Source organism: Geotrypetes seraphini, chromosome 2 (genome assembly GCF_902459505.1).
Source record: "Geotrypetes seraphini chromosome 2, aGeoSer1.1, whole genome shotgun sequence".
In the NCBI taxonomy this organism is placed as follows: Eukaryota; Metazoa; Chordata; class Amphibia; order Gymnophiona; family Dermophiidae; genus Geotrypetes; species Geotrypetes seraphini.
This window is the reverse complement of record NC_047085.1, coordinates 69,301,196-69,313,856: the sequence shown is the minus strand read 5'-3', so window position 1 is coordinate 69,313,856 and position 12,661 is coordinate 69,301,196. Positions and strand designations below refer to the sequence as shown.

The 12,661-nt window shown below is 45.0% G+C and overlaps 1 protein-coding gene across 10 annotated transcripts in view; it reads left to right on the top strand.

Moving 5' to 3' along the window:
- The window catches only part of VPS13B (vacuolar protein sorting 13 homolog B), a 1,237,203-nt gene that overhangs the window by 83,398 nt on the left and 1,141,144 nt on the right, over window positions 1–12,661 (top strand). For all 10 annotated transcript variants that reach the window (XM_033933145.1, XM_033933154.1, XM_033933146.1 and 7 more), the window contains one exon: window positions 8,137–8,311. In XM_033933145.1, coding sequence (XP_033789036.1) covers window positions 8,137–8,311 — 175 coding nt within the window. The remainder of the gene's footprint in view (window positions 1–8,136; window positions 8,312–12,661) is intronic.

Sequence of the window (12,661 nt, the reverse complement as noted above, 5' to 3'; positions counted from 1 at the left end):
ATAAATGGCTAGATTGAACATAATGACTTCATTAATGCCTTTCCCTTTTTTAGACCTCTATACCATTTGAAAGAGGGCAAATACTTCTTAAATTTAGTAAAAATATTCTGGCACAAGTGTCAAACCTTAAAAAAGGAAGTCATATTGAGCATTGGAAAATAATAATAATAATTAACTAATAAAAATAGTATACATTTAGGGCTCCTTTTACTAAGTTCCGATAGTGGTTTTAGTGTGCGCTTAGCGCGCGGAGGAATTGCCATGCGCGCTAGATGCTAACGCCAGCATTGAGTTGGCGCTAGTTTTCCCACGTAGCGCAGGGGTTTGCGCGCGCTAAAAATGCTAGCGCACCTTAGTAAAAAGAGGGGGTTAATTTTCCCCACCACCAAATTTCCCCATCCCGTCCCACCCGGCTACTTTATCATGCCACCCGGCTGGAAAAAATTTCTGGGGAGAACACTGTTGATTGATATACTGGACTAGAATTACACTTAAGAACATAAGAATTGCCGCTGCTGGGTCAGACCAGTTATCCATCGTGCCCAGTAGTCCGCTCATGTGGTGGCCCCCAGGTTGAAGATCTGTGCCCTAACCAAGACCAGCCCTACCTGCATTCGTTCTGGTTCAGCAAGAACTTGTCCAACCTTGTCTTGAATCCCTGGAGCGTGTTTTCCCTTATAACAGACTCCGGGAGAGCATTCCAGTTCTCCACCACTCTCTGGGTGAAGAAGAACTTCCTTACGTTCGTACGGAATCTATCCCCTTTTAACTTCAGAGAGTGCCCTCTCGTTCTCTCTACTTTGGAGAGGGTGAACAACCTGTCTTTATCCACTAAGTCTATTCCCTTCATTATCTTGAATGTTTCGATCATATCTCCTCTCAGTCTCCTCTTTTCAAGAGAGAACAGGCCCAACTTTTCTAATCTCTCACCGAACGGCAACTCTCCTAACCCCTTAACCATTTTAGTCGCTCTTCTCTGGACCCTTTTCGAGTAGTACCATGTCCTTCATGTATGGCGACCAGTGCTGGACGCAATATTCCAGGTGAGGGCGTACCATAGCCCGGTACAGCAGCATGATAACCCTCTCTGATCTGTTCGTGATCCCCTTCTTAATCATTCCTAGCATTCTGTCGAAGTGCGGCTGTACCGTAGAGGCATTGTAACATTTTTAACTTTGTTATCCATTTCTTTCCTGATAATTCCTAACATTCTATTTGCTTTTTTAGTCGCCGCTGCACATTGAGCTGAGGGTTTCAACATATCCTCAACAATGACATCTAGTTCTTTTTCAGGGCAGTGACTCCTAATGTAGAACCCTGTATCATGTAGCTATAGGTTGGGTTTCTCTTTCCCACATGCATCACTTTACACTTGCTCACATTAAACGTCACCTGCTATGTTGATCCCCAGTCTCCCAAGGTCCTCTTACAATTTCCTCTTGTGATTTTAACAACTTTGAACAACTTTGTGTCATCAGCAAATTTAATTATCTCACTAGTTATTCCCATCTTTAGATCATTGATAAATATGTTAAAAAGCAGTGGTCCCAGCCAATGTTCCCTCTAAGGATTGATGAGGTGTGTGCAAAAAAAAATATGCATGAGCGACAAGTTACATACTCCACAAATTTATGAGCAGGCGCGGAGGACGAGTGTCTGTGAGATTGTGGGAGGGTTAAATACTCAAAACTTAGAAGAATAACAATGTACTTAAAGTTTTTGCTTCACCAGCTTTTTGGTATCTTTAGATGTGGCAGCAGCTCCTCTCACGATCCCCACCTGCATCGGAAGTCCGATGCAGTTGGGGATCTTGAGAGGAGCCGTCGCTGCATCTTTCAACTTAAAATAGTGAGCGACATGAGAAAAATTATGAGCGACGCCAATGAAAATAGTGAGCGATCGCTCATGCGCTCAGCTTAGAGGGAACATTGGTTCCCAGCACAGACCTCTGGGAAACCCCACTATTTACCTTACTCCATTGAGAATACTGACCATTTAAACCTACTGTCTGTTTTCTGTCTTTTAACCAGGTCTTAATCCATTAAAGGACATTACCTCCTATCCTATGACTCTCTTCCAGCCTTCTTACAATGTAAACCGCCTAGAAGTCGCCTGACTATGGCGGTATAGAAAAATAAAGTTATTATTATTATTGATTTCTTCAGAGGTTTTTCCAGTGCAATAGGTGAGACATTCTAGACCAGGGATCTCAAAGTCCCTCCTTGAGGGCCGCAATCCAGTCGGGTTTTCAGGATTTCAGGATTTCCCCAATGAATATGCATTGAATGCAGTGCATGCACATAAATCTCATGCATATTCATTGGGGAAATCCTGAAAACCTGACTGGATTGCGGCCCTCAAGGAGGGACTTTGAGACCCCTGTTCTAGGCAGATGGGTTATCTCCCAATGGCCATGAGCCCTATGCAGAAGGAATCCACTCCAGATTTTTTTCTCTGACCCTCCTGTACTTCAGTGAGAGCTCTACTGTCACCTGTAATTTTTCCTTTCTGCATGTGAGCCTGAAGGAATGTTTCTGTTATGTTCTCCCCAGTTTCTTCTTTTCTTCGGTGGTTTTTTTGTCCCTTTTTGGGGTTTTCATGGATGTTTAGCAATCTAATTTTTTCAAAAGCTCCCTGCATTTCCAAAACTGCAGTTTTTGCCTCAAATCTTGTTGGAATGGAGTCTTTGGACTCTTCTGTTTCAAATCCTTGCCAGGATTGCATAAATCTAGCGCTTTCAGAGCAACCTTGTGCTATGTGCTGTATGGCACACCCAGGAGAGTCAGCAGCACTATGCTTAACCTCTCCCCTGTCTAAGCAGGTGACTAAATGGGCAGCTAGCCCATTGGCATTGCCATTTCTTTTTTTGGGGCTTGGCAAGGCTGAAAGTTCTGTGAGAAAGGACACAGACGCCCCAGAGCCCAAGAAATGTAAGGTTAAGTCATTTAAGGGTCCGGAGGCCTTCTCAGAATTCATGACATTCTTGTGGAATTCCTTTCAGGATAGTCGTGATTCTCCTGCTCAGTTCTGCTCTGCCTTGGACATGTTTCTTAGCGGTTTTACCTCTTTATGCACATCCTCTTCTCAGTAAGCCACTGTTCCTGAGTTAGCTGACCCTGATTTGGGTGATGCTGATGATCAACTTGAGGACCCCTTGTTTTCTGGGGACAATTTTCCCATGGCGGGGGACTCGGGACAGTATTCTGGATCTGTGGATCCTTCTCTTGCTTTAGAATCTGGGGACAATCCCACGGTTCTGCGTTTATTTAAGTCTGCTGCTTTACCTGATCTCATATCAGAGACTCTGCAGGAATTGCATTTAGTCACTCAGCCGGCTCCTAGTATCTCCTCCTCCGTGGAGATACAAGCTTAATCCTCTGCTTTTCCCTGACATTCATATATGAGCATTCTGATCTCAGAGCAATGGGATTGTCTGGAAGGCACTCTCAAAGTGATGAGGGCTATGTCTTATTTGTACCCTATGCAGCAGGAGTGCCAGCAGTTTCTTGGTCAACCTAAAGTGGATTCTTTGGCTGCACAGGTGACTAAGCATTCCTTCCTTCCCAGTGAGGGTGATGTGGTGCTCAAGGACATGCAGTACCTCCTTGTGGATGTGGTTCTCAGGAGACTCTTTGAGGCTGTGGCTTTGGGAGTCAAAGCTGCCTTGGTGTCATACTTTGTCACGCACACTTGTTTGTCCAGGCTGCTTACTCTGGAGAGTGAGACTGTAGAGCCCCCTCCTCAACTTCTTTTGGCAGGAGTAGATTATGTTGCTGCTGCCCTGTATGACCTTATGTGGTTCCCGGATAAGGTGTCGGCGTATACGATTTCTGCTTGCAGAATTCTCTGGATTAGACAGTGGGCCAGGTATTCCACCTCTGAGGCTACTCTTGCTGGGTTTCCCTTTAAAGGGCTATTGTTATTTGGCAAGGGCTTAGACAAACTCATGAATTTTGTAGTGGTCTGTCACCCTAAGACTGCCTGACAGCAGACCCAAAACCCCTAGAAGTTTGGGGCACTCTAATTTTCATGGGTCTAGGCATTCTTTCCCATGTTCAAGCTCCATGTCTGAGATTTTCCTTTGGCTCCAGGCAGAGGTTCTTGGGCTGCAGGCATAGCCTGCCTTCTGCCCCCCTCCCCCTCACGTTTGGCTCCCTCTGCCAAAAAGGCGCAGTGATGCCAGGCCAAGGGAGGATTCTCTACATAACAGGGGCAGATTCTTAGCATTCCTGCAGGCCTGGGTGCGCATGTCATCTAATCAGGGGTTCTGGACAAGGTGCCTGAAAAAGGCAGTCAAAATGCAAGCCGCTGTACAAAGATTGTTGGATATTCAGGCCATAGAACTGGTGCTGCCTGAAGACTCGGGCTCTAGTAGATACTTTATATACTTTATCATGCCAAAGAAAGGCTCAAATGGAGACCAATCCTGGATATTATGCATGTCAAAGCAGTACTCAAGGTCCCACGCTTTCACATGGAGACAATGTGGTCTGTTATAGCAGTGGTGGCCCTGGGAGAGTTTCTTGCCTCTCAGGATCTTGCAGAGGCTTACTTATCAGGCACACTGGAAATTCCTCCAGTTTCAGATTCTGGAAAATCTTTACCAGTTCTCAGCTCTCCTTTTGGCCTGGCCATGGTGCTTTGTACCTTCACCAAGGTGATGGTGGTTGAGGTAGCTCACGTGAGGAAGATGGGGCTGCAGATACACCCGTACTTGGACAATTGGCTGATCAGAGCCCCCTTGTTGGCTGAGGATTGGTGCACAGTGAATCAGGTAGTTCAGCTCCTGGAAGGCCTGGGTTGGATGATGAATTTCAGGAAAAACAATTTGACCCCGACGCAGTCCCTGGAATATCTAGGGGTCTTGTTTGACATGGCAGCTGGCCGAGTATATCTTCCAGAGGCACACAGACAGAAACTATGCTCTCAGATTTCTTGTCTTCTGGACAAAGCAGCTCCGTCTGTGTCGCACTGTCTCCAGGTCCTGGGGTCCATGATAGCTTCCATAGATGTAGTCCCTTGGGCAAGGGCACATATGCGTCCTTGCTGGGCTCCGCAGACAGAAGCATTGCACACAGCTCTTCCTTGGACTCTGGAGGCCCGGGCCAGCATGCATTGGTTGCTCCTTCTGCAGTCCCTCTCCAGGGGCATGCCATTGTGGATTGCGTCTAGGGTGCTTGTGATGACAGATGCTACTCTTCGTGGCTGGGGGACCCATTGCAACCATCATCCCATCCAGGGGTGTTGGATGTCCTCTCAAAAGAAATAGTCAATCAACTGATTGGGTCTGCAGGCCATTTGCTTTGCTCTGGTGAAATTGCAGATGACTCTGGAGGGCCAAGCAGTCTTCTTCTACAATGTGACAGCGGTGGCATATGTCAGTCGCCAGGAAGGAAGCAAGAGTGCTTCTCTGGCTCAGGAACATCATTTCCAGGCCCTTTCAGAAGAGCATGTGTGGTGGGAGTTGACAATATTCAAGCAAACTTCCTCAACAGAAGGGCCTTGGATCCGGGCAAGTGGGAATTGTCCTTGGCAGCATTTCAGGCCATTGTGCAACACTGAGGTCACCTTCACTTCGACCTAATGGCAGTGGCAAATAACTCAAAAGCCGGACGATTCTTCAGTTGAAGATCTGAGGAAGCAAGGACCTAGCCACTCTGATACAGCTGTGGCCGCAGAGAGTTCTACTATATGTTTTTCCTCCCTGACCCATGATCGGTCGGGTCCTAAGCCGGATTGCAACTCAGCAGGGAAGGGTCATTCTGGTGGCTCCAGATGGTCCTTGCAGACCGTGGTATGCAGATCTGATGCGTCTTCGCGTAGGTTGTGGCCTTTGGCTGCGGGATCTTACAGACTTCCTCTCTCAGGGTCCAGTCTGTATGAAAGATCACAATTATTTTGCTCTTGTGGCATGGCTATTGAGTGCCAAGCAGAGCACAAAGGATATTCTGATATAGTCATTTCTGCCCTTCTGACTACTGTGTCTGCCTCTTCTAAGGTGTGGACTTTTCAACATTGGTGTGACCAGGCCAGTGTGGAGCTGTACTCTGCTCCAGTTTCAGTGGTGCTAGCCTTTCTCCAGATGGACCTTGATAAGGGCCTCATCATAGAGTCCCTTTGGGTGCAAGACGCTGGGCTGTCTAGTTTCAGAGCCAGAGATCGTAGTCCTTCACTGGCATCTCTCCCTGATGTGGCCAGATTTTTGAAAGGTGCTCTTCACGTTAGACCTTCAATCAAATTGCCGTTCCCTTTGTGGGATCTTAACTTGGTTTTGTCGGGCCTCACCAAAGATCCGTTTTAGGCCTTTAAAAGACACTTCTCTTTTGGACCTGATGCTAAAGACTATATCTTTCAGTGTCCCCCTAGTCTTTGTAATTTTTGACAGAGTGAAAAATCAATCCACTTGTACCCGTTCTACTCCACTCAGGATTTTGTAGACTTCAATCATATCTCCCCTCAGCTGTTTCTTTTCCAAGCTGAAAAGCCCTGCCTAACCTGAAAGATGTTTACCTACCTTTCAGCCTACTGGTTCCAGGTAGAGAGTTGCGCGGGGACAGAAATCCCACCCATCCACGCCCGTCCCCACCAGGATCCTCTCCGTCCCCACCCGTCCCCGCCAGGATCCTCTCTGTCCCCACCCATCCCCGCAAGGAATTACCTCCATCCCCACCCGTCCCCATAAAAAGCAGCAATTACTTCTGAGAGGATCATCAATTCCACAGTTTCTTTTGTGTTTGCGTTGCTGTTTTCCTTGTGGAATCTCTTTGGTGGAACCCTTTTTTTGTTTTATGTTCAGGTAATTAACTTATAAACCCCCTCTTTTACTAAGGCTGACGTGTCCATTATATTAAATGGACGAACCCTGCTTCCAAAGCCTTCCATCCCCGTGGGAGTCCCGTTGGCTAGAGGGGGGTCCCCGTGGGAGTCCCGTGGGTCAGAGGAGGGTCCCCGTGGGTTAGGGGGGGATTCCCGTGGGACCCGCGGGATTCCTGCGATCCCCGTTCCCGTACAGACATCTAGTTCCAGGACACAAGATGACCTGTTTAAGAAACTGGATGTGTGTAGAGTTCTGCGTTATCTGGAGGTCACTAATCAGTTTCGTCTCTCTGACCATTTGTTTCTGCTAATTTATTCAGATAACTTCCAAGGCCATGATTTCTAGATAGATTCATAGGGCCATTTCGTCAACCCACATTCTTTCTGGGAAATAGTCCCCTGTTTCCATCAAGGTGCATTCTACCAGGCGTATGGTTTCTCAGTGGGCCGAAGCTAGATCTGTCTTCCCTGAGGAGATTTGCTGGGTAGAAACGTGGTCTTCTCTTCACACGTTTGCCAAATTCTACATTGTGTGTGGTGGCAAGACTGGACTCTGCTTTTGTGTCCTCAGTCTTAAGAGTCGGCACAGCAAGTCCGCCCTAGCATTTTGGGGACTGCTTTTGTATGTACCATTTGTTTCAGTCTGTTTATGCTTCTCCAAGTTGATTCTTGGATGCCGTCAGCCCTTTGGGGCTGGGAAGAATTAGTATATATGTTTCAGTTTTATATGGGAATAGCTTCTGAGTTCCTTTGAAGCCTGTGTTGGGCGGTTAACTTTACTGTTGAGTTTATTCTTGAGCAGAACAGTTTTTTATAACTTCAAGAAAACACAGCAGTGCTTAGCTTTCTTTTTCCATCATATATGGCCCATTTTGTTGATTTGTATGTTTTTAAAAAGTCATGTGCAATCTGAAGCTGTTAGCCTCCTTAGGCAACCTCCCCCCCCCCAATATCGCTTATGTGAATAGATTAAAAGGCCATAGGGCAGGGGTGTCAAAGTCCCTCCTGGAGGGCCGCAATCCAGTCGGGTTTTCAGGATTTCCCCAATGAATATGCATGAGATCTATTAGCATACAATGAAAGCAGTGCATGCAAATAGATCTCATGCATATTCATTGGGAAAATCCTGAAAACCGGACTGGATTGCGGCCCTCCAGGAGGGACTTTGACACCCCTACCATAGGGGAACAAGGTCTTATTTTCTAGAATCATTTATCATTAGAGATACTGCAACAAACCACTTACAAAATTTTAAAGAAATTTTTGAATGCAACGTGTGAAAATTTTAAGTTTATACCACTTTCTCTGTTTTCTTTATAGATTCACACACTAGTTGAAAGTTTGAAGCTTTCCATTACTGATCAGCAGCTCCCCATGTTCATACGTATAATGCAGCTTACAATTGCTCTTTATTATGGAGAAATAGGAAATTTTAGAGAAGGAGAAACAGAAGAACTGCTCTCTCATTCCAAGGATGGACTAGGAAGCATACCAGGCAAGTAGAATTATGATCTATAAATTTAACACACAATACTTTGCTTTTAATTTATATTTGTGATGGCAATACTTAAATGTTAAATAGTTGATTAATCAGTGATCCTGTGTACAGTACATGACACTGTAATACATTCAGTATAGTTTAAGGGACTGTAACATTTTTACTTAATTACTGTGAAATACTGGTTAGATCAGCATTGTTTAGTGCAGGGGATGCTGGTCTTGATTTCTTGATCAACTGACTTAGAAGAAGGCAGGCTCATGTAGGTGGTTTTGCTGGTGAGGAATCTGATAGTATGTTTGAACTAGTTCCCAGCATTTAATGATTTGGACACCAGCTGTGTGTACCTAGTGGGGCCTCGTGCACTTAGATTCTGGACTGGGTTAAACTATGCCCCAAGCACTAAATATTTAAAAAAAAAAAAAAAAAAATATATATATATATATATATATATATATTAAAATTGCTTAGTGGGATTGATCACTGTAGGAGTCTTTAACTGAATATAGTAACTTTTTTTCAAAATCACATTATGGATTTAGGTGGTGTTATATGAAAATAGACCTTTGTGAATGGAGAGTTACTCTGAAGTCCAGTTCAATTCTTCTTGGTTTATTTGGACAAAGAAAGTATACTTGAAACTGGGGGTGAATTCTTGCTTTTGAAGTTAGTCACTAAACAATAATTGACTTATTGTTTGACATTGCCTGTGGAAAGACCATGCTGTAAACTTTGGATTTTTTTGTGTGTGTGAAGAACTTAAGTATAGACAGATTTTTAACAGATAAACGAATAAGTAAAAATGTGTATAATGTATATGATAGCTTGAGTAAGAGTTAAGTGTTGAGACTGAGCCTTCACAGAACAGGTGTGGAATTTAAACAAGAATTCTTTATTTCTTAAATCAAAATATACTGAAGTCTGTTTGCTACACCGACAGACTATCTTGCACATAGAGTTGCTTATAAAGTCAGTGAAAAGTCCTCCTCGGGTTAGCTTCTTGTCCAGCTCTAAACATGGGGATGCAGCAGGTTTAAGAAAGCTTTACTCTAACCTAGGCCTACTCCTAGCCTGACCGTACAGGTTCAAAATGCTCTGGAAAAGACGTTCCACCTTGACAGTCTTCTATTCTCAGTTGGCAGAGGCATATACAGTGATCCCCCGGTCATTCGCGGTATTCTCCAACCGGGACTTCCTGTGCATGCAGCTCCTGATTGGTGAAGCTTGACTTTAGTGCAGGAAGAGGCAGTCGGAGCATACTGCGAGTGATTTCCTTCACTCGCCAGCACTATAGCTGCCCTATCCTACCTCTCCAGATGCCTTCTCCTGCCTCCCTAGGTGAAAAACCGTATTTGCGTTTTTTTGATATTCGCGGGGGTTCCTGGAACAGAATCCCCGCAAATATCGGGGGAGTACTGTGTTGAGAGGCAGTTCTCTGCAACCCTCCCCGGAAACCCACTGGAGGTCACTTCCTCCTTCCAGGTCTCTCTGTTCTGTTTGCTCTCTAGGGATTCTAACTCTGTCTTGGTCTGGGCCTCACCCTCTTGACTCAGCTGGCAAATATTTGTAAAATTCAAGCAAGCCAACTTCACTGTATTTTGTCATCAAATCTGAATTGCACAGGATCTCAATTACTTCCATTTGCATATGATTAGGTACTGATTCTATATTTATTGAGAAAATAAAAGAAAACTAGTTTTCCAAAGATTTAAAATCTGCAAATCTTGTTTTAAACACAGTTCTAAGGCTTAAAATTTTTGATACGATGCATATTTTTGATACGAAGCAATTTCACCTAAACTTTAATTTGTTTATGTTTCATGTTGGAAAGTGCGTTAAATCTTCATTTTTCAACTGCTTTTCCCAAAGAACTAGCTTACATTGGAATACTTTAACTTGATCACACATGTTCATAATGATCTGATCTTTTCCTTGCAGTTTTAAATTTAAATTGTTTAAATGTTTTGTTATATCAACCATGAAAGATAAATTTTGTAACCATACTGAATCAGAAAATCTTGAATTTTAGTTATTAAAAAGTAATATATTTATTTTTCAACCATTTTTTGTAACCATACTGAATCATTTTTTGTACAACCATACAACCATTTTTTGTAACCATACTGAATCAGAAAATCTTGAATTTTAGTTATTAAAAAGTAATATATTTATTTTTTCAAGTCCTAGAATTGTTTAAGGTTTAAGGACCTTGGAGCAGGATAGCCAATATACCTCAGTAAAGTAGGACAAACCGGAATATTCGCTTTCTAATTGAGAACCATTACTTGAATTGCTACATTATACTTTTAACAATTAAAGACTTTGTGCCTTGTACATCACATCTGCAGTTATCTAAATTTTTTTCTGTCTTGGCTCTGCTTCTTGCATCACAGGGCTGTTCTGTAGTTTCTACTTCTACAAGCGAGTTGAAAAGTGTGTTTCACTTTAGGAGACCCTATCTGGGTAAGGATGTAAAAAGACATGAAACGGTCCAGAGGAAGGTGACAAAAATGTTATTGGGCTTAGAAACATGATGGTAGATAAAGGCCAAATGGCCCATCCAGTCTGCCCATCTGCAGTAAGCATTTTCTTGCACTAGAAGATATATGAGAAGAACAGGAAGCAAGAGGAGAAGAGCTAGTAGGAGCAGGCAGCAGGAGGAGAAGGAAGGAGGGAAGCGAAGACCAGAAAACAGAGACAATAGCAAGAGCAGAAAGTTAGGGGCAGCGTCGAGAGTAAGCTCCGCCCACCCCCACTTCGTCGGCCGAGTCATCACCCGAGCTTCCCTTAAAAGGGGAGGAGCCAACGGCACGCGAGGTGCCTAGCTTCAGGTGAGAGAGCGAAGAGGCAGCAAGAGGAGAAGAGCTAGTAGGAGCAGGCAGCAGGAGGAGAAGGAAGGAGGGAAGCGAAGACCAGAAAACAGAGACAAGAGCAGGAAGTTAGGGGCAGTGTCGAGAGTAAGCTCCGCCCACCCCCACTTCGTTGGCCAAGTCATCACCCAAGCTCCCCCTTAAAAGGGGAGGAGGCAACGGTGCAAAGCCGTTCGGCACGTGGCGAAGGCAAGCGGCAAAGGCGCTCACCTTTGCAAGATCGTCTTCGTGAAGGAGCCTTAAGAAGGGAACAAATACAGCCCAGGACCCAAGAATAGAGAATGACACAGTGACAAAATTCATCACTGTCCCCGTCCCCGCGGATAACCGCGGGAAACCATCTTCCTGTCATTCTTTAAGGAGAGAGGGAAGAATCAGAGTATAATTGGGCACAACCAGTGACCCGCAAGCTTTGCTTTGAAGAATGCTGGTGTAGAAGGACTGAGGTTGAAATAGACATGAAAAAATGACATGGGATTATTTCCTGTGGTTATCCGCGGGGACGGGAACGATGATGAATTTTGTCACCGTGTCATTCTCTACCCAAGAACACAGTGAAGTACAGGAAGGTAAGGAGCAAGAGGGCACACGCACAAGGAAAGCTCACACACAAGGCAAAGAAGGATAGAGAGGCACTAGGCTCCAGGGACAAGGAAGAGGAAGGCCCAAAGGGAGGACAACACTTGCTTACAAACAAAGGGAAGTAACAGACAAGGAGCACATACAGACAAGGAGCACACACAAGGCAAACAGAAGCAGGCTCCGGGGACAAGAAAGAGATAGGCCCAAGAGAGGACAGCATTTACTCACAAGCAAAAAGAAAGCGACAAACAAAGTAGGTAAGTATAAGAGAGAGCACACACAAGCAAGAGTAAAAGGCACCTAGTAAATTGAATTGAAGAGAAGCAGAGATGGAAGCAGCAGGAACCCAGATGAGCTTCCCAGTGTAGTGCACAGAGTGTCATATGTACGACTACCTCCCCTCGGGGAGGCAAGCGTACATATGTAGTCGGTGCCAGGAACTGGACAGCCTGAAGAAAGAAGTCGGTCGACTGCAGTACAGGATTCAGGAACTGGAAGGACTGCACACCTCGGAAGACCCCTTCAGGACAGCTGAAGACCCCACAGGTGGGAGCCACATCAAGGAACAGGTAAAGGAGCTCAAGAGATTCATCGAGGGGGCCTACAGGAGACTGGAAGAACAAGATCAGCAGCAGCGCTGGAACGAGGAAGCTGCGCCCTGTGATCAGACAGGCTCTGCGCCTGCCTGCGTCCCAGTTAAGTCAGAAGGTAAAGTAAAGGGGAAACCCAGGAAGTTTACAAGATCCGTCCTGGCCCTGATGATGATAATTTCCCCTTCAACCACCAGAGGGAGCCTGAGCTTGCTGAGAAGGTAGTAGGTAGTGAGTATTTGGGTCACCACCGGAGGAGCCCAAGAGCTACGTTGTTCCCTGCTGACTCAGCCAGGTTAGGGCAT